Source organism: Mustelus asterias, chromosome 1, assembly GCF_964213995.1.
Source record: "Mustelus asterias chromosome 1, sMusAst1.hap1.1, whole genome shotgun sequence".
NCBI classification, from domain to species: Eukaryota; Metazoa; Chordata; class Chondrichthyes; order Carcharhiniformes; family Triakidae; genus Mustelus; species Mustelus asterias.
Window position 1 is genome coordinate 121,747,207 of NC_135801.1, and position 26,267 is coordinate 121,773,473.

At 42.4% G+C, this 26,267-nt stretch overlaps 1 protein-coding gene across 11 annotated transcripts in view; it reads left to right on the plus strand.

Annotated features, from left to right (window-relative positions):
* The window catches only part of pcm1 (pericentriolar material 1), a 137,966-nt gene that overhangs the window by 59,180 nt on the left and 52,519 nt on the right, over window positions 1–26,267 (plus strand). For all 11 annotated transcript variants that reach the window (XM_078217892.1, XM_078217806.1, XM_078217822.1 and 8 more), the window contains 6 exons: window positions 567–787; window positions 4,690–4,835; window positions 6,052–6,181; window positions 6,521–6,655; window positions 10,184–10,374; window positions 12,744–12,989. In XM_078217892.1, coding sequence (XP_078074018.1) covers window positions 567–787; window positions 4,690–4,835; window positions 6,052–6,181; window positions 6,521–6,655; window positions 10,184–10,374; window positions 12,744–12,989 — 1,069 coding nt within the window. The remainder of the gene's footprint in view (window positions 1–566; window positions 788–4,689; window positions 4,836–6,051; window positions 6,182–6,520; window positions 6,656–10,183; window positions 10,375–12,743; window positions 12,990–26,267) is intronic.

A 26,267-nucleotide genomic window follows, 5' to 3' on the forward strand; every position in this document is an offset into this window, starting at 1 on the left:
ACGTTTTGCAGGTGGTGACTTAGGTCAGATGGCACTGATTGAGCATGTTGCAGGGCTGCTGATTGGCTTGGTCCTCTCCATTTGTCATATAATCATCATTGAGAAAAAATATCTTTCCTATTGCTGTAACTCTTTGACTTTTATCTTCCTCCTCTGATCCTCATTCATATGATGAATCTGCAGAAAAGGAAGACAGAAACTAAGTGTGCATAAACATTGCCCCCTTGGGATTAAAGAAGCAGAGAGACCTGGTAGCTTGTGTCTTTGTGGAGCACCATCGGAAACCAGGGCGACTGTTTAGATAATATTCCACCAATCTTGCCATCTCCCACAACAGACTGGAGAGCAGTTGATGGAGTGAGTTGTATACTGTAATGAAAAGCCTTCAGATTACTTCAGACTGAGGATAAATTAGGATGTCTGAACCCCCTTTTGTATATCCTGAAGTTTGAATTTTAGCTTTCTTTCTAGTATGCAAAATGGATCACTCTTAATGTCTGTAATTTTCAAAAAGGTGTTGGCCAAAACAGCTGTATAATGTTTGGTATCTTCTATTTACTGCATAGGTTCTCGCTACAATGATGAAAAAGGTGAAAGTAGGAATGTTGATGAAACACAAGAACGTGAAACCCACGGGGATAATGCAAGTGAGGGCACTATGTCGAGTCGGCGAAGTAGTTTCGTTGAAGAAGCTGACCAGGATTTTGAAATTCAACAGAAAATTAACAGATTAAATGCTGCTAAACAGAAACTCAGACAATTGCAGGAACTTGTTGCCATGGTACAAGTAAGAACGTGAGATTTTGCTATCCATATTTAAACATCATGTTGAATGTGAAAGAAGTGGATAAGTTGTACACTTTTGCTTTCACAGTTGCCTATAGATTCCGCTGAAACGCACAGCTGGATAACAACCTGTTGTGAAGAATTTTGTTGTGTCACAACACAATACTGTAATTTGCAGATTGATCCTTAGATCTGTGAACCTGCAGAGAAATTAACAAATCCCACTAAATCTTCATGTTTCAACATTTCATTTGAGTTTTCCTCCATGTGTATCCAGATGGTGGTGAATCATTAGCAAAGTACAGCCTTGTGGGCATGAGCAGTTTTGTTTTTAGTATGGTTAACAGGATTTCTAAGAAACGTGACCCTAGCTGACTGACTTTTTCCCCTTGTTGCCTTGGGATGCTGAGGAAATTATGAGTTACTCCACTGCCTTAGATCTGAAAATCTTTGTGACCATTTGACCTATCAAGTCTGTGGAGTGCATCTGTTGAATGAGCCACTTGGTCAAATCCCACTCATTGTCTCACTTCCTCTACCCTTTGCTAAATTATAGACTCTTCCACAAAGCTTTGTGGCAAATAATTCTGACCACCCAATGTATCATTTTTTTTCTCGAATCTCCTTGTATGTGATAAATTTGTATAATTTACAACCATCTTGTTAGCCAGTGCCACTGATTTTATTCCCTTCCCCACCCATTGAGGCTGATCAATACTGGTTGCAACCGAGGTGTCCTATTTGGTTGTGAACTGAGTTTATGATCCCATACTTTTTCTATTACAAAGATCTCAAAAGCTTTGCCATTTTTGCCTCTGCTTCAACGCATCTGTTACTGAAACGCTCGTCCATGCTTTTGTTACCCTTAAATTTGATTATTCTAATACAGTTCAGACTGGCATTGCACCTTTCAATCATTAGAAACCTTTCTCTCTTCTCTTTTAATGTTCTCTTTATTACGTACAGATTTGACCTAGCTTTTCATAACATCATTTAATATCTTCTTCCTTGGCTCAGTGGCGGCTTTTGTCTGATTCTGCTTTGATGAAACCTTTTGGGACAATTTTCTGCATAACTGCAAGTCATTGTTATAACAGTTCCGATGAATGTTCTGGGCAGAATTCTCCCCCAAAAATTCTAAGTGTTAAATTCGCAGGAAAACTGGAGTAATTCACACTGGTTTCTCCAGTGGGAGTTCACACTGGAATCTCCCACACTCTGTGCACTGCAGAGGCTGCCAGTCTGAATATCATTAAATTTCAGGGGATGGGGCGGCACGGTGGCACAGTGGTTAGCATTGCTGCCTCACAGCGCCAGGGACCCGGGTTCGATTCCTGGCTTGGTCGATTCCCGGCTTGGGTTACTGTCTGTGTGGAGTTTGCACATTCTCTCTGTGTCTGCGTGGGTTTCCTCCGGGTGCTCTGGTTTCCTCCCACAGTCCAAAGATGTGCAGGTTAGGTTGACTGGCCATGCTAAATTGACCCTAGTGTCAGGTGGTTAGTAGGGTAAATAAGTAGGGTTATGGGGATTGTGGTCGGTGCAAACTCGATGGGCCAAATGGCCTCCTTCTGCACTGTAGGGATTCTATGATGATTGTATTTCCACCCAGGAGGCTGAAACCAGCGGTCTCTGTGAATACGCAGTGGCCCCGAACTGCCAGCCTCCAGTTTGCTGGCCAGCTCGATTTCTGCCTCCCAACCATTCCCCCCATCCTGTTCTGGACCGCCCCATCCCGGACCGTCCCAGCACCCCTCCTCTGGCAATGCCAATCCCCCTCCCACTCCACCCGACCCGATCACTGACCTCTCCCGACCCCCACCGATCGCCCCAACACCCAGCCCCCAATAGGCCCCGCCCCTTAGCACTGCCCAGTGGCCAGTGCCAAGATGCCCTATGCATGGGCACTTTGCCCCTTAGGCAGTGCCAGGGTGCCCATGCCTGGGGGCACTCCCACCCCCCACTGCTCGACCCCCTCCCGGGGGGCCCCGGTTGTCCCTCCCCCCCCACTCCAGTGAGGTCAGGCTGCTAATTCTCTGAAAGCGAGGACGTGGTGAAATCCCCGCTGGAGTGAAACGCTCTGGCGGGGTGAGAGAGGCTAGCAAGCCCAGAGAATTCAGTGCTGGGTCGGCTAATCTCATTTAAACTGTAGGGAAATGATTATTTAAATCATTTCTGCGTCTCCCTGCCAATTTCCGTGCTGGAAATCCGGCGCTGGGAGACGCAAGCGTAGCGTGAATGCTCGTGGAACTCCGCCAAGTGGCTGACATGCAATTCTCCTGGCCCGCTGCACTAAAAATTAGTGCAGCAGGATGGGAGAATCGTGGCCTTTATGTCTGAAGTATTAACTTTCAATTGGTGGTGATAGACATGCTGCATGTTACTCACATTTTCTGATTGTATTTCAGATTTACAACAGTTGGACTTGTTTGCCTTTTGTTCCTCTTGTATGCTCAGCTTTTTAATTTTAATTCCCGTGGCTTCTTGCAATTTGGTTTGCCTGTCGCTTACATAACAACTCAATACTGTTCGCATAAATAAGTGCCAATTCAAACATACTGAAGACTTCTAAGCTCTTAATTCACTCAACAGCAAACGCTGTTCGACCTGATTGCTAGCTTTTTACTTAAGTGAAATTGGTGGTTCAAAAAAAAGTTAACAGTAACTTGATAAAGGATAAAATTTAGTATTTAGCTCCTCACTCTGTTGCCCTCTGACATGTTAAATGTACTGAAGGCCATTGGCCACAGTTTAGCTGATGAAACACTGATTAACTGCCACTAGAAGACATTACTTGTAGGTTCAATTACAGTGATGCATCCCATGTTAGTTTTGCTCTTGTATTGTCTGTGCTTGAGCTGCAGAATGGCAAGTAACTAATGCTGAAGTTCTCTAATTCCAATCAGCTGACTTGTGTTATGCTATAATCTGAAGGATGGTTGCAATGAGTTACCCTGCTTGTACCAAGCTCCTGTCTATCTGCTTTCTACCAGTAAGGTTCAAATCAATGTTCCTTTGCATTTCTCTTTGCTGTATGGGGCCTGTAATGTTGTGCTGTGTGGTAGCCTTTAAAATTGTTTTGCTGTTGTGCTTGGGTAACATCCCGAAGGGAATGCTGGCCAATGCTGCAATGATGATTTGCTCCCTGCTTAGTAATTTTCAGTGTCAAGTAGATTCACAAGAATCCAGAGTATTGATTATCAGTCAGGCAGTTTGAGTCGCGAATGGAATCTGGAGGGTTAAATCTGCCACCATGAGTTTGGATTTTTCACACTTTGCTTCAGATAACCCTACAGGTTTCACCTTTAAGGGGTCGGGTGCAGGGGCTGGCCAAGTATTAGGAAGCGGATCAGTGATTTGAACTTGTTAGCCCTGCAGTTTAAACTAGTTAAGTTTAATTATTAACGTTGTTTATGTTTGGGAGTATTCAAGGCTTGGTTTTGCCAATTTGTGCTTTGATTTTTTGGATTGGAGGAGTGGGATAGATTGTAAAAGGACAGTGTATGTGCTCCACAAGTGATATCAGGAAATGCCCAACATAATGGCTGTAGATTTCGCAGTACTTATGCAACTTCTTAGATATAGTGAGTAGTTTCCACATCAGGTGGTCAGAAACAACAGGAGAAATATAATTTCTGACATACCATGCATCCCGTCTCCCACCTCCAAATGCTCAGTGTTTTATATGCGTGTCTCTGGACCAATAAAAAGGAAACAATCAAATGTATGGCCTATTTCAGGCAAAATTTGTGGATAAGTGCATGAGTGTTCCCAGGTTAAAAGCTGCATTGTTAGAAGCCTAGATAGAAACACTTTGTTTGTTATGGTTCCCTGTGGAAAGGAGAGGGAGTTAATTTGACAGTAATATGTTTGAAATGGTGATGTTTCCAAACATTCTAATTGCAGGAAGTCCCGGATTCAACTGATATTGATATATCTAACTTTCCTGACTTTTCATTAACTGAGGAGGATCAGCACAGACAGCAACCAAACAATACGAGAACAAATGCATCTCGAAGTTCAAAAAAAGTGGCATTGGATGAAGAAAAAAGGTAAGGTTCTTTATTCAAGTGAGCCAGTCTTGGTACTAAGAGGGTACCAATCTTTTAGTTTAGATCATTTATCTATTGTGGGGATGTTCAGTTAAATGTGTTTCGCAAATTCTCAGATACTGAAGTGGTCCATGTCCAAATGCAGCGAGAACTGGACAATATCCAGGCTTCGGCTGACAAGTGGCAGTTAGCATTCATGCCACAGAAGTGCTTGGCAATGGCCATCTCGAACAAGAGAGGATCTAATGACCATTGACCGTTGATATTCAATGGCATTGCCATTGCTGAATCCTGCGCAATCAACATTCTGGGGGTTTACCATTGACCAGAATCTGAACTGGACTAGCCATGTAAATACTGTGGCTACCAGTGCAGGTCAAAGGCTAGGAATCCTGTGGCAAGTAATTCACTTCCTGACTCCCCAAAGCTTGTCCACCACCTACAAGACAAAAGTTAGGAGTATGATGGAATACTTTCCACTTGCCTCGATGAGTGCAGCTCCAGTAACATTCAAGAAACTTGACACCATCTAGGACAAATCAGCCTGACTGATTGCTACCCCTTCCACAAACATTCAATCCCTCCACCAGTGATAAACAGTGGCAACAGTGTGTACTATGTACAAGATGCATTGCAGGAACTCCATGGTTCCTGAGGCAGCACCTTTCAAGCCACAACCACTACCATCTAGAGGAACAAGGGCAGCAGATACCTGCAGTGAATCCATACTTAATGCACAGGTTTGTTATCAGTTTCAGAAGGCAATAGCTTTTCAAAAGAAGCAAAACTACCTAGCAATGTTCCCTCCAAACTGTGCAACAACATTATAGGGATTGTTGCTGCCTATTATCCAAGTTAACTTTTGGCCTTCATATTCCATGCTCCTGTGCTTGAGTTTTCCCAAAATATTTGACTAAAATAACCTATTGACCTAAAAAATAGAATATATAGATTTAATTTAATTAATTTGTTAATTTTAAAAGCTACAGTGATAGTACCTCAAAGTCTCCAACAAAGTAGTTCATATCCCAGTTTGCAACTTGCAATTAATCTATTCAGAACCACATTATTAATCAAGCAATGTTCTGTGGTGTGATTCAGATTTATTCGGGGTACTATGTAAACTAAATTTGGGGGCATATGCTTGTGTTTTTGCTTCTGATGTTAAATGGTGAATTGGTTGAAGATTTTTTCTACATGTTGATTCCTGCAACAGAGAGAAGTTTTATGAAGCTAAACTTCAGCAGCAACAGCAAGAGCTGAAACAGTTACAAGAAGAAAGAAAAAGGTTGATGGAAATTCAAGAGAAGATTAGGCATCTGCAGAGATCATGCCCTGATCTACAGGTGGCTATACATTTGATTTGTTAATAAAATTTGAAATAGGTACAAATCTCTACCTACATCACATATAAAGCATTTCAAAATTGTTACTATTCTTGATATTTTTAGTTTCCTTTTGTACTGTTGAAGTATAAAACGTTTACCTTAATGTGAAAGTAGATATTTAATCCATTTGTAGTTAATAACTTGGCAATAATTTGTAATATTTAATGTTTTCTTAAAAGCTTATGTAAATAGAAGATGCTTACATATTTAAAGTGGTGTTTAGCAGTTATAACAAGTTGTGCTGCAGGTTTTGCTGATTGGTGCTATGTATAACATATAGGTTTTGTTTACTTGTAGTTGTCAACATCGAGTGCAGGAAACTTGTCAAAAATAAAAGTTCCTATTGTGACATCTACCCCTGCGATCTGTGGCCAGGGTGCAACAGCTAAGCCTTTACCTGACCCAGTTGCAGCTCCACCTCCTGACAGTGAGGTAATGAACAACCGTTAATATATTTTTATATTTAGTTATGCAGTCAGTATATTTGCATAATATTTTTTGGGAAGAAATAATTTAACAAAAATGTACTTAACTGTTCCTTTTATGAAATAATAAAATATCTTATGACCTTCACAGGACATTCCAGCAACAGAATAGGGAAAGGGGGAGACATTCAACCAAGTGGTTGAGACTGGTTGTTTTTGAAGAACTATTGAAGAAGTTGGTGAGAGGGAGGTAGTCAGGCAAAGGTATTTAGGAAAATAATTTTTGTGAAGCAAAGTATGCTAGCAATGGCAAACTGGGATGGGGGATACACAGTATATTAGTATTGGAATGTAAGAGTGTGTATTGGCCTATAGATTGGTGAAGATTGCAGAGGAATGAAGTGATGTAGAGTGGAAAACAAATATAAAGATTTTCACTTGTTTTATCCTCTAAGGCAAGGACCTAGTAGAGTTTGCAAGAGTGGAAATTTGCCATGTGGGAGATAGGCTAAGAACTCTAGGTATTTGGACAACTTGTGGTTTCTTAATTTAAAGCTCCCCTTGCTCTAGCCCTGCATGCGTCTTTCTTTTTTCCCTACCATCCTTCAGGTCGTAGCTCAAGAACAGCTTCTTCCCTGCTGCTATCACTTTTAAGTGGACCTACCTCATATTAAGTTGATCTTTCTCTACACCCTAGCTATGACTGTAACACTGCATTCTACACCCTAACCCTAACCCTCTCCTTTCCTTCTCTATGTATGGTATGCTTTGTATAGCGCGCAAGAAACTCTTCACTGTATACTGATACATATGATAAATCAAATCAAAATGCCCTCTCTGAGCTCATCTTATCGATGTGATCCACCTCCTGCCCACTGAGTTGCTGACCACCCAGTGTCCCTTTCTGATCCTCACTTAACTGATATTGTTCATGATTATTTCTCCAGATACTGTTCCTCTCTTTCAAATCTACCATTGTTCTTTTTTCCCTTGAATGTGTCTTCACCTCCCAAATCCATTCCCATCTTTCCTGAGTCTCCATGTTTGAATCCATCTAATTAGGTTTTTTGCCCTACCCAATCAATACTGGCATGGTTTTTATACAAGTCATAAATGACATCCAATATGACTGTGAGAAGGATAAACTATACTTGCATAATAATATAAAAACAAAGTACTGCAGATGCTGGAATCTGAGGCAAAAACAGAAAGTGCTGGAAAGTTTCAACAGGTCTGACAGCATCTGGAGAGAGAATAGAGCTAATGTTTCAAGTCTGAATGACCTTTCGTCAGAGTGTTATAAACTATTCTTGACCTGTCCATGGCCTTTGATAAAATTGACCACATCATTCTCCCGCAGCCCTTCTCCACCATTGCCCAGCTGGGTGGGACTGCACTCACCTGGTTCTGTTCTTATCTATGTAATCATGGCCCAGAGTATCACCTGTTGTAGCTTCATCTTTTGCTTCTGCACAGTTATATCTGATATTCATCGAGGATCCCTTCTATTTTGCATTTACATGCTGCCCCTCAGAGATATAATCCAAAAACATACCGAGAGTTTTCTGATGATTGTTGCTGGAACACAGTTCTAGCTCACCATCACCTCTCGCTTTCTCCACTGTTGCTAAATTATCAGACTACCTTCAGTATGGATGAGCAAAAATCTCCCTCTGCCAGTTAAATATTGGTAGGACCAAAGCCATTGTCTGTAGTCCCTGCTACAAATTGTTTCTCAGGTATTGACTTCATTTTTCTCCCTGGCAGATTTGAGTCTGAACTAGAATGTTGCAAACCTTGGTGTCGTATTTGATTCGCGATGAGCTTTTGACCACATATCTGTGCCATTACTTACTATTTCCACTTCTGTAATATCATTTAACTCCAACCCTGTCTCAGCTCATCTGACACTGAAATCTATTTCTTTGTTACCTCTAGACTTGACGATTCCAACACCTTCCTGGCCAAAACACTGCTGCCTATGTCCTTACTTGCAGCAAGTATCGCTCAACCATCAGCCCATTTATTCTGACCTACATTAACTCCTTGTTAAGCAATGCCTTGGATTTCAAAATCTAACTCTTGACCAGTAATCTTTCTGTGGCCTTGCCCCTCCCTTTCTCTAATCTCCTCCTGCCTCTTAGCCCTCCAAGATAACATTGTTCATCTTAATCTGGACTCTTCAGCACCTATAATTTTAATTGCTCTACTTTGTGACTAATCTAAAACAGTCTTCAAATTCTCTTGGTAGCCATGGTTGGTAATCTCTCCTTATGTGACTCAGTACCAAATTTTGCTTTATAATGCACCTGTAAAGCACCTCAAGATATTTTATTACGTTAAACGCACGATATAAATGCAAGTTGTTGTCGTATTTTCTGTACAGTCAAATTTGAGTAGCCAATAAAACATGTTGAAATTGAGCATTGAGGTAATTGTGGTCTTCGCAAGCCCGTGTTGAAGTAGCAATGTAAGTGATTGTGATGATGGTGGTGATGGATTAGCCGTGCGGTTTAGAACATCATTGGAGGTTGAACAGGACAGTTGAATTGCACATTGTTCAAGGTATGCTGTTTCAGAAAAGAGCTGAATTAATGGATTTATTTATTTCCAGTTGTTGAACTAGAGATTGACAGCTGGTTCACACTTGGTGTCATATAGCACAGCAGCTTTGTAAAATTGTTGGTAGTGAAGGGAGGCTAGAGATGAGGCAATAGTAACCCTGGAGTGGTTGGGGTTGGTGTTTTAAGCAGAGAGTGATGGTAGTTTTGAAGAGACGGCTGAATTGTCTTTGTTGAAATTAAGAAGTTGCTGATACTTAGCTGTTAGGCTGTGGCAAGATAATTCAATAATTAGGAGTAAGGACAGAAGAAGGTCACGAGAAGAGGCGATGGGTGTCAGGATATTAATCTGATGAGGGCTTTAGGAGAGTTGGGAACTTTTTTGGTTGGAGCTTGGACAATTGGCGGTTGTGCAGATAGCTGAAGAATTGGATCCAAAGAAATTCATGAACAACTCCCATTTGATGTCAATTGAAGGGGAAGCCACAGACAGTTGATACTGATTGGGATTGGTAGTGTAGTGGCAATGTTACTGAACTAGTAATGCAAGGTCTGGAATAATGCTGTAGAGATATGACTTCAATTGCAGGTCAAAATGTCTTTTTTCAGCAATTCTCAAAAATATAACCGTGCTCAGTAATAGTGAACATAAAACTTCTAATCGTTGTAAACCCATCTGGTTCACTAATGTCCTTTGGGAAGGGAAATTTGCCATCCTTGCCTATATGTGACTCCAGATCCACAATAATCTAAACTGCCCTCTGAAATGGTCTAATAAGCCACTCAATTGCCGCAGCAGCTCACTGCCACCCTTTCAAGGGTACTTGGGGATGATCTTCCCAGTAATGTTCTCATCCCATAGGATGAAGACAAAAAATACAGCTGTTTATACAGCAATTCTCAAAATTAGGATTTGACTTAACTGCGTTAAACTGCCTTCTACTAAGTGATAATTGTCTTTTTGAAATTGTTAGCTGTGGTCTGAGATGCGGAGACACCAAATTCTACGAGAAGAGTTGCGTCAAAGAAGAAAACAACTTGAAGCATTAATGGCTGAGCATCAACGACAAAAAACACTGACTGAAAGCAACTCTGTCATTGCTGCATCTGTTAAAAGTGAAGGGACAGAAACACAGGACACACAGCAGCTCAGCAGAACTGAAAGGTTAGATTTGAACATATAAGCAAACCTGCTGGATTAAACTTTAAATTATCTGCACTTGACCTGGAATAGGCAGATTGGTTGGAACTTAACTGTTGTCAATTCTAAATAAAATTGCTCTGATGTGCTTGGCCAAGTGGTCTACAGTACATAATGCACACAACAATTTTCTGATTAAATTGTTGCACACTTTGCTAATCCTGAAGTGAAATTAGCATGGTATTTTTGGATTAATTTAGTGGAAAGGATTGATTTTTGTAAGTTAATTGCATTGACTGTATTTACCTATTGCAATTTTTTTGGCCCATTTTTTCAATATAATAGTTTTTGGTCATGGAGTTAGTGATGGTAATTAGACCATTTTCTATTTTTGGCATGGGTTCTCCACACTAGGCATTCTATGTTAAGTAAAGCTTATGATGTGGAGATGCCGGCGTTGGACTGGGGTGAACACAGTAAGAAGTCTCACAAGAAACGCACATTTCCACTCCATCTGACGAAGGAGCAGTGCTCCGAAAGCTTATGGTATTTGCTACCAAATAAACCTGTTGGACTTTAACCTGGTGTTGTAAGTAAAGCTTAGCCAGGACTCTGAACTGGATTCATACTAATAATTTATAGTCTATGCCTGTTAATGGCTTTGGAGAGGGTGCAGAGGAGGTTTACCAGGATGTTGCCTGGTATGGAGGGGAGATCCTATGAGGAGAGGCTGAGGGATTTGGGATTGTTTTCGCTGGAAAGGCGGCGGCTAAGAGGGGATCTTATTGAAACATATAAGATGATTAGAGGTTTAGATAGGGTGGATAGTGATAGCCTTTTTCCTCTGATGGAGAAATCCAGCACGAGGGGGCATGGCTTTAAATTGAGGGGGGGTAGTTATAGAACGGATGTCAGGGGTAGGTTCTTTACCCAGAGGGTGGTGAGGGATTGGAATGCCCTGCCAGCATCAGTTGTAAATGCGCCTAGTTTGGGGGCGTTTAAGAGATCCGTAGATAGGTTCATGGACGAAAAGAAATTGGTTTAGGTTGGAGGGTCACAGTTTTTTTTTTAACTGGTCGGTGCAACATCGTGGGCCGAAGGGCCTGTTCTGCGCTGTAATGTTCTATGTTCTATGTTCTAATTCAAAGAGAGAACTTTCATTTAAATATTGATTTTCATATCCTCTGGATATCCCAAAGCATTTCACACCAGTTTCTTTTTAATCATTGTGGAGGCAAAAGAAACAAATTTTCAGATTCACATGGCAATATCCCACAAACAAACAATCAAATAAATAACCAGCAAATCTGTTTCTTATTTTGGGTGAAGAATAAAATTTGTCCAGTACACTAATTTTATTTCCTTTGAACTGTCACTTCAACAGGGAGCCATTTCATCCAAATGAAATGTTAACTTAGGTTCTGTACCTAATTTCCGCAGTGACCCTTTTATCTTCTAACTAAAAACGGCATTAGAACTGAACCAAAGTCATTTTTGCACTGAAAAATACAATCACTGATAATTTGAACACAGCAATGTGAATGATGCATCGAAGTGGGTGTTAAATACTTTAAAATGTTAAATATCAGAAAATATGACTTGAGGGAAATATAAATCAATTCCAATTTAAATAATGATGATCATCTCGTGATTTCCTGAAATTAATTTACATGTTGAATAGTTGATTTTTCTGTGCTGTATACCTCTGTCAACTAGAGCCTGGGTTGCAGCCAAAAGATCCAATTTTATTTCTGAGTCTTTTAATTAGAAAATATATATTTTTCATCATCATTTGGTGGTGGATTCAAAGCTAGATCCCAGCAACAAAAGACTACGGTATGTATCCATTGTTAGTGGTTTTGAGTTATGGGAAAAACTAAGGGTGGGGCTTTCCGACCCTACCCATTAGTGGGATCCTCCAGTCTCACGAAAGGTGCCCCCCCTCCTCGTGGCAGGCGAGCCATATAAAATGCCATCGACTTCGGTGGGATTGGAATCCACTGGCGACCTAAGTCGCAGGAAAGTTTCGTGTCTGGTCGTAAGGGCTGAAACTTTATGGCCGTTCACGCCAATGGGTTCTTCTGGTCTCGCTGATGGTGCACCCCTGTCGTGGGCTTCACAGTGGTGAGGGGTGCATTCAATGGGAAATCTTGTTGGTAATGGCAGGACCAGAAGATCTCGCTGCCAGCCAATGGCGGGCTGCTCCACAAAAAGCATGGGTTTCGTGAAAGTTCTGCCCAAGGTAAACCTTTTGTGATAAGTGCAGGAGGAAAAATTTTCTCTTCATCCAGTGTCTTTTTGTTTCTTGCAAAGCCTTTATTTTATGTGTGAGAGTATCCACTAGTGTTATGATAGTAATTTAAATTTATGTTCGAATTCTGAATGTTTCACAGGACTATGGCTACTTGGGGTGGTTCAACTCAAGGCGCATTAGATGATGATGATGATGAAGATGACGAGGAAGATGAGGAAGAAGATAATAATGACGATGCTGGTGACGATGATGAGGAAGAGAATGACTACCAATCTGATGGGATTGCCCAATCAGAAGTTGAAACAAGTTCTCATGAAACATATACAGTGTATCCCAATCAAAACAGAAGCCAAGGAACACACAGTTCAAGAGAGAGCAAGAACAGGTGAGTTACACTTCAGCACTGTTCAAAGAATATAGGTAAAGTCACCATGATCCCAGATGATCAGAGGCTGCTCTCCCATTTGAGAGGGAGAGCTAACTGGTGGTGATTAAATCTGAAAATCACTACACCTCAGGTGAGGGACAAGGTTGAGAAGGTGGTCCCTTCGTGAATAACCTCAGCCTGTAAGGGAATTGAACTCATGCTGTTGGCATTGCTCTGCATCATGAAACAGCCAACTGAGCTAAACCGACCCCAAAGAATATATCTAGTAATGAGCAGCTTATCCAGGCACGACCATATAATCTCAAAAATCCCCTCATCAATGTTACGCTTTCTCAATTTCTGTCTTCATGAGGGCAGAGAAGAACCCATATTCCTACAAGCCAGTGAAGCAGAAAAAATATTTTTAGTCTGTACTGAACTGCTTTTTAGTAATTCAGGTTGTAAATGGAATGATAGTTCAATAAAATGTTTAAATGCTGCAATTTTATGATGTTGGTATAGAAGAGCAAATTGTTCCAGTTTTTGTGTTACAGCAGTGTTTTGCACAGTGTGGCAACCAAATATATTTATTTTCTGCAGGGAATTTTTCAAAATTCATGGTTTCTTAATACCCTATCTTAAGCTTCCTAGGTATAATATTGTCTTTAATTCTGTAGTATATGCTAAAAGCAGCATAATACACAATGGTCTAATCATAAAAAAATAATGTTCAGAGTGAATAGTTCAAAGGGCCAAGTGTGGTGTGAGTTCCTGGAATGTGTTCAAGATAACAAAAGCAGTATGTTTCCAGTCCAATGAGAGGGCATGCACTGTTAGGCTTGGTTCTGGGGAATGAGTTGGCCCAAGTGGATCATATCAGTGGGAGTGTATTTCGGAGACAGTGGCCACTGTATCATGCATAAGGTTTAGGCTGGCCATGGAAAAGGACAAGGAACAATCCAGAGCAAAGATAATTATTTTGGGGGAAAACCAACTTTGATGGGATGAGAATGATCTGAGTTGAGTGAGTTGGAACCAAGATGGTGGCTCAACAATGGGCTGCCTTCAAATAAAAGGTATTGCAGGCAATGTCAAGATATATTCCTTGAAGGGGAATGGTAGGACAAATAAATCCAGAATGCCCTGGATGACGAGAGAGATGGCAGTGAAGCTGAAAAGGAAGAAGTGCTTTAACGACAGATGTCATGTAGAAAATACAATGGTGAATCATGCTGAATATAGAAGGACCAGACGGGAAGTGAAAAAGCTCATAAGAAAAGCAAGGAGAGAGCATGAAAAGAGACTGGCAGCTAACATAAGAAGTAAATCCCACAGTCTTCTGTAAGCATATAATTAATAAAAGGGTGTAAAAGAGAGAGTAAGGCCGATGAGGAATAAAAAGGGGGAAGTGCATGTGGAGGCAGGAAAAATAGCAGATATTAAATGAGTACTTTGCAACTTTCTTCACAAAAGAAGAAGATGCTACCCAAGCCAAAGTGAGAAAGAAGGTAACTGGTGCACTTAAGGAATTTACAATTGAGGAGAAGGAGGTGTTGAAAGGCTATCTTTGCTGAAAAGTGATATGGTGCCAGAACCAAATGAGATGTTTTCAAGGGAAGTGAGAGTTGACATTGAAGTGGCACCGGTGATAATTTGCCAGTCTTCCTTAGGACTAGATAGTGCCAGGGGCAGGGCTCTGACTGGGGTTGCTGGGGGGTGGGGTGGGGCGGAGGAGAGAATTGGGGCTGGCCATGGGGGGCTGCAAAAGATATTGAGAGACCGACGATTGGCATGGGGGGGGGCACCACCACTGATCAGCCCCCCAACCTCCCTAAGGAGGGCCCGCCCATCGGCACTGCCCAGTCGGCAGTGGGAATTTCTCTCGGCACGGGAGAGACACAGCGGGCCCGGAGACTACCGTCCTGGGATTGCTAATCATATGGAAATGACGATTTCCATATGGTAATGAACCCCACATCAATTTTCGGCGCAGGGCTGATTACATGGGAAAAAAGGACCTGGGACACTCGCGATTGGCCGGATGCCGGTTGCGATTCCTACTACAGGCCCCCTGCTAATGTCTTCCGGCTCTCTGTGCTGCTCGAGTAGCGCAGCGGGCTGGGAGAACCCCGGCCCATATTTTGGGACAAAATCAATAGTCTCTTAGACAACTGGGGGATAATTAAGGAAAATCAGCATGGATTCATTAAGGGAAAATCATGTTTAACGAACTTGCTGGAATTGTTTGAGGATGTATCAGAGAAGATTGATAAGGACAATGCTGTTCATGTGATGTGCATGCATTTTCAAAAGGCATTTGATGCAGTGCCGCACACAGACTTGTGAGCAAAGTTCTAGCTCATGGAAATAAAGAAAAGGAGGCAGAAATTGGCTGAGTGGCAGGAAATGGAGAATAATGATACATTTTTCAGATTGAACTAAGGTTTCTAGAGGAGTTCCCCAGGGGTCAGTGTTGTGACCCCCTTCTGTTGCGACTCCCTTACTCTTCCTGATGTATATTAGTGACCTAGATTGTGGTGTTTAGAGCATGATTTCAAAATTTGCAGATGATACAAAGGTTGAAAATGTTGTCAACTGTGATGAGAATAGTCTTGAACTTCAAAAGAACATAGATATTTTTATGGATTGGGCAGACAAGTGGCGGATGAAGTTCAATGCAGAGAAGTGGGAGGTGATTCATTTTAGAATGTGGAGAGATAGTGTAGAACAAAGGGAGAAACTTCAAAGGAGCTACAGGAATAGAGGGACCTCAATGTCTATGTCATTGAAGATGGCAGGACATGTTTAGAGAGCAGTTAATAAAGTATGTAGTATCTTATGCTTTTTAATGGGGGCATTGATTACAAGAGTAAGCAGGTCATGTTGGACATGTATAAGACACCAATTAGGCCTCATCTGGTTCTGGGTACTTGAGGAAGGACGTGAAAGCATTGGAGAAGTACAGAGGCAATTCACAAGAATGATTCCAGGAGTAAAGAACTAGCTATGAGGATAGATTGGAGAGGTTGGGATTGTACTCCTTGAATCAAAGAAGGCTGAGAGGAGACTTGATAGAGGTAATCAAGAACCTGCGGGGTCTGGACAAGGTAAATAGTGAGAACCTGTCCCCACTTGAGAGCATCAAGAACTAGAGGGCACGGATTCAAAACAATTGGCAAAAGGAGTAAAAGTAATTTGAGGAAAGGTTTTCCCACCCAGTGGATGGTTGGAGTCTGGAACAAATATGAGAAGTTGTTGGAGGTAGGTTTGATCGAGATATTCAGACGGGAATTGATTGCTATCTGAAAAGAGAGATTATGCAAGGTTATGCTGATAAGGCGGGAGGATAGGACTTGGTAGAATGCTCTTTCAGAAAGTCAGTGCTGACTCAGTGGGATGAATGGCCTCATCCTGCTTTGTAAAGTTTCTGTGATTCCACTATTTTAAGGTGGCAATTCAGACTCGGGAATTCCAAAGTTTGTTAATTGCTTCACTTTTGTCTCAATTATTGTTGCAACTGCTTTACTGTTCTGTACTTCTCTGCCCTCTGTTTTATATTACATGCAATAGGGTACAATGTATTATTTAGAAAGGAAAAATTGTGTCTTTGATCTGTACTCTGAACTTCTACATTCTAATTTTCTTTGAAGTATTAATTTTTTTCCATAATGCTTCTGAGAATGCATTATTTCATTGCTTCTGTTGCTTAATTTATTGATGCAAGTATTCAGATCAGAAAGTTGTTAAAAGCCACAATATATGATTGTCACATTTGCTTTTGAAAATATATTTGAAGCAATCTATATTAAAGAATCATGTGAATGAGGCTTCCCTCCAGAATAGGGTGAAACGTTAATGGTGCAGGGGCATTTCTCAATTATATTTATAGATGTGGATGGATCAGATTCTTTTTGCTCTGCTACTGCTGCTTATGGCTGTGTTTGTTCCTTTAAGAGTTTAATGTTAGTGCTGTGATAGCACAACCAGGCTTTATTTTTTTTCTCACGGGAGACCAGGCATGAGTTCCATTTAGTCAGATGTGGAATTATTACAGGATACCTTTTATAGAATGTGACTTGAACAGAACATTTAGCTAAGAGAATTGTTTCAGTGGAATGTAATTTGATTTTTTTAAATTAATGGATGGAAGAACCAATGAAGAGAATAAAAAAAACAAAGCTAATTAGTTGAAAGAGAAGAAATTTAATATTGTTCCAGTATTTTAAACAAAGTACACTAAATCTCAAAATTTATAGTGAATTTGTGCAATAAGCATTTCCAGAGCTGCTATTTTAGTTGCCTGGTATCTTACTTTCCCACATATTTTCCCTTCCATTCTACTATGCTTGTTTTGTTTTCCCCAGACTCCTATTTTTAAAGCCTGTAGTCATTTGTTTTCTTTTTTTTTCATGACAGTGAATGACTTTTAGTAGTTTATTAATTGACTCCAAGGGACATCTTGTAGCCTGAAGTATAAAGATAGGCACAGCTGTACAATATCAATCTCTCTGGATCAAACTCCAATGCTTAAAAACAGAACTGCACTTAGGATGGGAATTGTTTTCAAAAGCAACTTGATGCGCAAAACTGCTGAGTGCTTTAAGCAATAACAATCTCCCCAGATAATGGATGTAATCTGATGGTGCTGTGGTGTCTTTCTCCAAGCTGGTGTATTATTTAACTTTCTCTGTAACTCTCCTTTGTTTTAAAAGCTGACAAGAAACTTAGGTTTTTATGGACACTGTAGAATAAATACACTGCACAATGCTGATTGCAGTATGATGGAAGGTGGGTTGAGGATTGAAAGGCAATGAGTGAACTTTAAATCCAAAACAGATGTATCGTTTTGGACACTATTGGGGGAGATAGCTTACCAGGAGCCAGGTTCATGGCACTGTGGCTGACTCTGCTGCACAGGAGGACAGGAAAAAGAGTGGCAGAGCTATAGTGATAGGGGACCCAGTTTTAAGGGGAATAGACGGGTGTTTCTGTGGACGCAAACGAGACTCCAGAATGGTATGTTGCCTCCCTGGTGCAAGGGTCAAGGATGTTTGGAGCGGCTGGAGGGGGAGAATGAATAGCCAGCTGTCGTGGTGCATATAGGTACCAACGATATTGGTAAAAAAACGGGATGAGATCCTACAAGCTGAATTTAGGGAGTTAGGAGTTAAACTAAAAAGTAGGACCTCAAAAGTCGTAATCTCAAGATTGCTACCAGTGCCATGTGCTAGTCAGAGTAGGAATGTCAGGATAGCCGAAATTAATGCATGGTTTGAGAGATGGTGCAAGAGGGAGGGATTCATTGGAACATTGGAATCGATTCTGAGGTGGGACCAGAGCAAATTGGACAGTCTGCACCTGGGCAGGACTGGAACCAATGTCTTGTTGAAGTTGTATAAGACATTAGTAAGGCCACACTTGATTTGATTTGATTTATTATTGTTACATGTATTAACATACAGTGAAAAGTATTGTTTCTTGCGTGCAATACAGACAAAGCATACCGTTCATAGAGAAGGAAATGAGAGAGTGCAGAATGTAGTGTTACAGTCATAGCTAGGATATAGAGAAAGATCAACTTAATGTAAGGTAAGTCCATTCAAAAGTCAGACAGCAGCAGGGAAGAAGCTGTTCTTGAGTCGATTGTTATGTGACCTCAGACTTTTATATCTTTCTCCTGAAGGAAGAAGGTGGAAGAGAGAATGTCTGGGGTGCATGGGGTCTTTAATTATGCTGGCTGCTTTGCCAAGACAGGGGGAAGTGTAGACAGAGTCAATGGATGGGAGGTTGGTTTGCGTGATGGATTGGGCTACATTCACAACCTATTGTAGTTCCTTACGGTCTTGGGCAGAGCAGGAGCCATACCAAGCTGTGATACAACCAGAAAGCATGCTTTCTATGGTGCATCTGTAAAATGATGTGGAGATGCCGGCGTTGGACTGGGGTAAGCACAGTAAGAAGTCTCACAACACCAGGTTAAAGTCCAACAGGTTTATTTGGTAGCAAATACCATAAGCTTTCGGAGCAATGCTCCTTCGTCAGATGGAGTGGTCTCTGTTCTCAAACAGGGCACAGACACAGATCAAATTACAGAATACTGATTAGAATGCAAATCTCTACAGCCAGCCAGGTCTTAAATGCACAGACAATGTGGGTGGAGGGAGCATTCAACACAGGTTAAAGAGATGTGTATTGTCTCCAGACAGTACAGCTTGTGAAACTGTGCAAGTCCAGGAGTCAAGCTGTGAGCAATCACTGAAACAACTATATGATGACATCAACAAGTTCCATCCCACCATCAGACTCACCATGGACTACTCTCCGGAATCGGTTGCATTCTTGGACACACACATCTCCATTAAGGACGGTCACCTCAGCACCTCACTGTACCGCAAGCCCACGGATAACCTCATGATGCTCCACTTCTCCAGCTTCCACTCTAAACACGTAAAAGAAGCCATCCCCTACGGACAAGCCCTCCAAATACACAGGATCTGCTCGGATGAGGAGGATCGCAACAGACACCTCCAGACGCTGAAAGATGCCCTCATAAGAACAGGATATGGTGCTCGACTCATCGATCAACAGTTCCGACGTGCCACAGCGAAAAACCGCACCGACCTCCTCAGAAGACAAACACGGGACACGGTGGACAGAGTACCCTTCGTCGTCCAGTACTTCCCCGGAGCGGAGAAGCTACGGCATCTCCTCCGGAGCCTTCAACATGTCATTGATGAAGACGAACATCTCGCCAAGGCCATCCCCACACCCCCACTTCTTGCCTTCAAACAACCACGCAACCTCAAACAGACCATTGTCCGCAGCAAACTACCCAGCCTTCAGGAGAACAGTGACCACGACACCACACAACCCTGCCACAGCAACCTCTGCAAGACGTGCCGGATCATCAACACGGATGCCATCATCTCACGTGAGAACACCATCTACCAGGTACATGGTACCTACTCTTGCAACTCGGCCAACGTTGTCTACCTGATACGCTGCAAGAAAGGATGTCCCGAGGCATGGTACATTGGGGAATCCATGCAGACGCTACGACAACGGATGAATGAACACCGCTCGACAATCACCAGGCAAGACTGTTCTCTTCCTGTGGGGGAGCACTTCAGCAGTCACGGGCATTCAGCCTTGGATCTTCAGGTAAGCGTTCTCCAAGGCGGCCTTCACGACACACGACAGCGCAGAGTCACTGAGCAGAAACTGATAGCCAAGTTTCGCACACATGAGGACGGTCTAAACCGGGATGTTGGATTTATGTCACATTATCAGTAACCCCCACAGCTTGACTCCTGGACTTGCACAATTTCACAAGCTGTACTGTCTGGAGACAATACACATCTCTTTAACCTGTGTTGAATGCTCCCTCCACCCACATTGTCTGTGCATTTAAGACCTGGCTGGCTGTAGAGATTTGCATTCTAATCCGTATTCTGTAATTTGATTTCTGTGTCTGTGCCCTGTTTGAGAACAGAGACCACTCCATCTGACGAAGGAGCATTGCTCCGAAAGCTTATGGTATTTGCTACCAAATAAACCTGTTGGACTTTAACCTGGTGTTGTGAGACTTCTTACTGTGCATCTGTAAAAGTCATAGCTGACATGCCAAATTTCCTTAGTCTTCTGAGAAAGTAGAGGCGTTGGTGGGCTTTCTTAACGATAGTGTCGGCACGGGGGGACCAGGACAGGTTGATGGTGATCTGGACCCCTGAAGACTTGAATCCCTCGACCCTTTCTACTTTATCGCATTGATGTAGACAGGAGTATGTTCTCCTTTACGCTTCCTAAAGTCGATGACAATCTCCTTCGTTTTGTTGACATTGAGGGAGAGATTATTGTTGTCGCGCCAGTTCACTAGATTCTCTATCTCATTCCTGTAGTCTGTCTCGTCATTGTTTAAGATCCGACCCTCTACGGTGGTGTCGTCAGCAAACTTGAAAATCGAATTGGAGGGGAATTTGGCCGAACAGTTGTATAAGGAGTATAGTAGGGGGCTGAGAACACAGCCTTGTGGGGCACCGGTGTTGAGGATGATCGTGGAGGAGGTGTTTTTGCCTATCCCTACTGATTGTGGTCTGAGAGTTAGGAAGTTCAGGATCCAGTAGCAGAGGGAGGTGCCAAGGCCCAAGCCGTGGAGTTTGGAGATGAGTTTTGTTGGAATAATGGTGGTGAAGGCTGAGCTGTAGTCAATAAATAGGAGTCTGACATAGGTGTCTTTGTTATCTAGGTGTTTCAGGGTTGAGTGCAGGGCCAGGGAGATGGCGTCTACTGTGGACCTGTTGCGGCGATAGGCAAACTGTAGTGGATCCAAGTGGTACGGCAGGCTGGAATTGATTCGTGCCATGACTAGCCTTTCGAAGCACTTCATAATGATGGATGTATACAGTTCTCGTCACCCTATTATGGAAAGGATATTATTAAACTCGAAAGAGTGCAGAAAAGATTTACTAGGATGCTACCGGGACTTGATCATAGAATCATAGAAATCATAGAAACCCAACAGTGCAGAAAGAGGCCTTTTGGCCCATCAAGTCTGCACCGACAACAATCCCACCCAGGCCCTACCACATATCCACCCACTCATCCCTCTAACTTACGCATCCCAGGACACTAAGGGGCAATTTTAGCATGGCCAATCAACCTAAGCAGATGTGACTCGTGCGGTTGACGGAGGGGAACCGGTGGATGCGGTGTTTTTGGATTTCCAAAGGGTGTTTGATAAGGTGCCTCACAAAAGGTTGCTGAAGAAGATTGGGTCACACGGAGTTGGGGGTAGGGTGTTAGCGTGGATTGGGGATTGGCTATCCGACAGGAACCAGAGAGTTGGAATAAATGGGTGCTTTTCTGGTTGGCGGATGGTAACTAGTGGCGTGCCGCAGGGATCGGTACTGGGGCCTCAACTATTTACCATTTATATAGACGATCTGGAGGAGGGGACTGAGTGTAGGGTAACAAAGTTTGCAGACAACACAAAGATAAGTGGAAAAGTGAATCGTATGGAGGGCATAGAAGGTCTGCAGAGAGATTTGGACAGGCTGAGTGAGTGGGCAAGGATCTGGCAGATGGAGTATAACGTTGACAAATGCAAGGTTATTCACTTTGGAGGAAATAATAGCAAATTGGATTATTATCTAAATGGAAAAAAATTACAACATGCTACTGTGCAAAGGGACCTGGGAGTCCTTGTGCATGAGACGCAAAAACCCAGTCTGCAGGTGCAACAGGTGATCAAGAAGGCAAATGGGATGTTGGCCTATATCGCATGGGGGATAGAATATAAAAGCAGAGATGTCTTGCTGCATCTGTACAGGGCATTGGTGAAGCCACAGCTGTAATACTGTGTGCAGTATTGGTCCCCTTATTTGCGGAAGAATATATTGGCCTTGGAGGGAGTGCAGAGAAGGTTCACCAGGTTGATACCAGAGATGAGGGGTGTTGATTATAAGGAGAGACTGAGCAGATTGAGTTTGTACTTGTTGGAATTTAGAAGGCTGAGGGGAGATCTTATAGAGGCATATAAGATAATGAAGGGGCTGGATAGGGTAGAGGTGGAGAGATTCTTTCCACTTAGAAAGGAAGCTAGACCTAGAGGGCACAGCCTCAAAATAAAGGGGCGTCAGTTTAGGACAGAGTTGAGGAGGAACTTCTTCTCTGAGGGTGGTGAATCTCTGGAATTCTCTGCCCACTGAAGTGGTGGAGGCTACCTCGTTGAATATGTTTAAATCACAGATAGATGGATTCCTGATCGGTAAGGGAATTAGGGGTTATAGGGATCAGGCGGGTAAGTGGAACTGATCCACTTCAGATCAGCCATGATCTTCTTGAATGGTGGGGCAGGCTCGAGGGGCTAGATGGCCTACTCCTGCTCCAATTTCTTATGTTCTTATCTTTGGACTGTGGAAGGAAACCGGAGCACCCGGAGGAAACCCACACAGACACGAGGAGAATGTGCAAACTCCACACGGACAGTGACCCAAGCTGGGAATCGAACCCAGGTCCCTGGAGCTGTGAAGCAGCAGTGCTAACCACTGTGCTACTGTGCCGCCCGTTACTTGATGGTTTGAATTATAAGGAGTGGCTGGATAGACTGGGACATTTTTCCCCTGGACGTTAGGAGGCTTAGGGGTGATCTTATAGAGGGTTATAAAATAATAAGGGGCATTGATAAGGTAAATAGTCAACATCTTTTCCCAAAGGTAGGAGAGTCTAAAACTAGAGGGTATAGGTTTAAAGTGAGACGGGAGAGATACAAAAGCGTCCAAAGGGGCAATTTTTTCACTCAGGGTGGTGAGTGTCTGGAACGAGCTGCTAGAGGCAGTATTGAAGGCGGGTAGAATTTTGTCTTTTAAAAAGCGTTTAGACAGTTACATGGGTAAAATGGGTATAGAGGGATATGGGCCAAATATGGGCAATTGGGACTAGCTTAGTGTTAAAAACTGGGCGGCATGTACAAGTTGGGCTGAAGGGCCTGTTTCCATGCTGTAAATCTCTATTACTTTAAGAGTAAATTTTAATATTTTCCATTGTTCAACTATTTTTCTAGATGTTGTGAAGTTGGGAATTATAAACATTGGTGGTTAAATTCGTAGGTGATGCAAAGCTAATGAAGGTTATTGGCTCCAAAATTGAATGGGATAAGCTGCAATGAGATTTGAATACACTTGGAAATTGGACAGACAGGGGGCAGGTTAAATTTAAGGGAGAATAACCTAGCTACAGAACTTGTCACAGCCTTGTCGACCTGTTGTGGACATAGGAGTTAACTGCAAGAGGAGAGGTGAGTGTAATTTCTCTCAACAGCAGGGCAATATTTGAATGATGATGGCACCAGAAATCCCTTTAATCGCTGGAATCATGCCGAAAAACATGTAGTTTTTTGGAGACCAGATGTCACAGCATCAGGGCATGACTGCAGGAGCTCCTTAGCGCAGTAGCATTGCTTCACACATCTTCACATTGCTTCATTAAGGTTTTCTTTGTTATACGATCAAAGAAAGGTAATGTTTGCACTGGGCCCTAAAGTAAGCAGCTTTCTTCACAATTCTTCTGATATGAAACATTCCATATCACCTTGTATCAGCCTTATCATGAACCAGATAAAGACATAATAACATAAGAAATATGAGCAAGAGTAGACCATAGGCCACATTGATCGTGCTCCACCATTCAGTACGATCATGGCTGACCTTCAGCGTCAACTCTACTTTCCTGCCTACTCCCCATATCCATGAGAGAGAAAAGTCTATCTGTCTCAGCCTTTGAACATATTCAATGATGAGCATCCTAACCCTCTGGGGTCGAGAATTCCAAAGAATCACAGTCCTTCTTAGTCTTAAATGATTGACCCCTTAACCTGAGACTGTGCCCCCATGTTCTAAATTCCCTAGCCAGGAGAAGAAACCTCTCAAGTGTCTACTCTGTCAAACCCCTTCAGTACCTTGTATGTTTCAGTTAGATCACCTCTCATTCTTCTTAACTCCAGACAATAAGACCTAATTTTTCAACCATTCATCATAGGACAACCCTCTCCTCCCAGGAGCTAATCTAGTGAATCTTTGCTGTACTGCCTCCATTACAAGTAAATATGGAGACTAAAACTGTACACACTACTCCGGGTGTGGTCTTACCCGATTTGTTCAACACCATTTCCTTTTCATAAAACCATGTTGACTTTGTCTGATAATCCATGACTTTTTAAGTGTTTGTTAAGACTTCCTGAAGAATAGATTATAATTCCCTGTTTTCCCTCTGCTTCTTTCTTGAATAGTGATGCTACATTTGCAAATTTCCAGTCTGTTGGGATCATTCTTGGACCTGAGCAATTTTGGAAAACCACAGTCAGTGCATCCATTATCTCTGTGGCTCGCTCTCTTACAAACCTAGAATGTAGGCTATGAAGGCCTAGGGATTTGTCAGAGTTTAGTTTAAGTTTCTCCGATACTTTAACCCTGCCAATATTAATTACCTTAATTTCCTCAATCCTTTTAGCCGTAGTTGAAGAGGCCTGCCAATCACATCAAAACTTCAGTAGCACCATTGTTGTTAAGCCCTCTACCAATGGTGTCCTTAGGGGTGATGGGGAAGGGAACTCACTGTTGACCATAAAATTAACTGGACGGCCAATTAAATTCTGGCTATTAAAACATAGCAGTATATGGGTATGTAGTAAGGGAACAACTTGTCACCTGAACCATCAATACCTTTCTACTGAGAGTCAGTTTAGCTCAGTTGGCTAGACAGCTAGTTCATGATGTAGAGAAACACCAACAGCATGGGTTCTAGGATGGCACAGTGGTTAGCACTGCTGCCGCACAGCACCAGGGACCCGGGTTCGATTCCTGGCTTGGGTCACTGTCAGTGCAGAGTCTGCATGTTCTCACCGTGTCTGTGTGGGTTTCCTCCAGGTGCTCTGGTTTCCTCCTACAGTCCGAAAGACATGCTGGTTAGATGCATTGGCCATGCTAAATTCTTCCTCTGTGTACCCAAATAGGCACCGGAGTGTGGCGGCTAGGGGATTTTTACAGTAGCTTCATTGCAGTGTTAATGTAAGCCTACTTGTGACACTAATAAATAAACTTTAAAAACTCAATTCCTGTACCTGCTGAGGTTATTCATGAAGGCCTGTCTTCTCAACCTTGCCTGAGATGTGGTCATCCTCCAGTTAAATCGCCACCAGTCAGCTCTCCCTCTCAAAGGGGAGAGCAGCCTATGGTCACCTGGGACTATGGCGACTTTACCTCTCTCTCATCTGCATGGTTCAAATTGAGGGTATAACAAATACATTTCACCATCCATCTGCAACAACACTTGGGGAAATTGGATGACAATCAGAACAAAGTCCACTGAGCTAGTGCCACTTGTTTTGAACTCAAGACTTTCATCTTTCGATTGGTGTTCTGTCTAAATGATGCACTACAATAACTCTGTAAAGTTAATTTGGCAGCTACTCCAGTTCTGGGGCCTCTACCATAGAGAATACGAGCAACAATGTCAAGGGAATGCCATCATCTGCAGTTTCTTCTAGAAGTCACCCACCATTCTGACTTGGACATATCAGCATTCCTTTATCATCATTGTATCAGTATCCTGAAATTCCAATGCCAGTATTGGATTACGATTGCCATGGAAATTACAGCAATTCATCGACATAGGGTTACAATTCTTCCTAATAATCAGTCCTTTCAGATACCAAAGCTGACACCCCTAATTAAGTTTCCTAATTCCAGGTTTGGTGTTCAGCAAGTTTGCTTATGATTGCACAGCTACAAGTTAGCACTG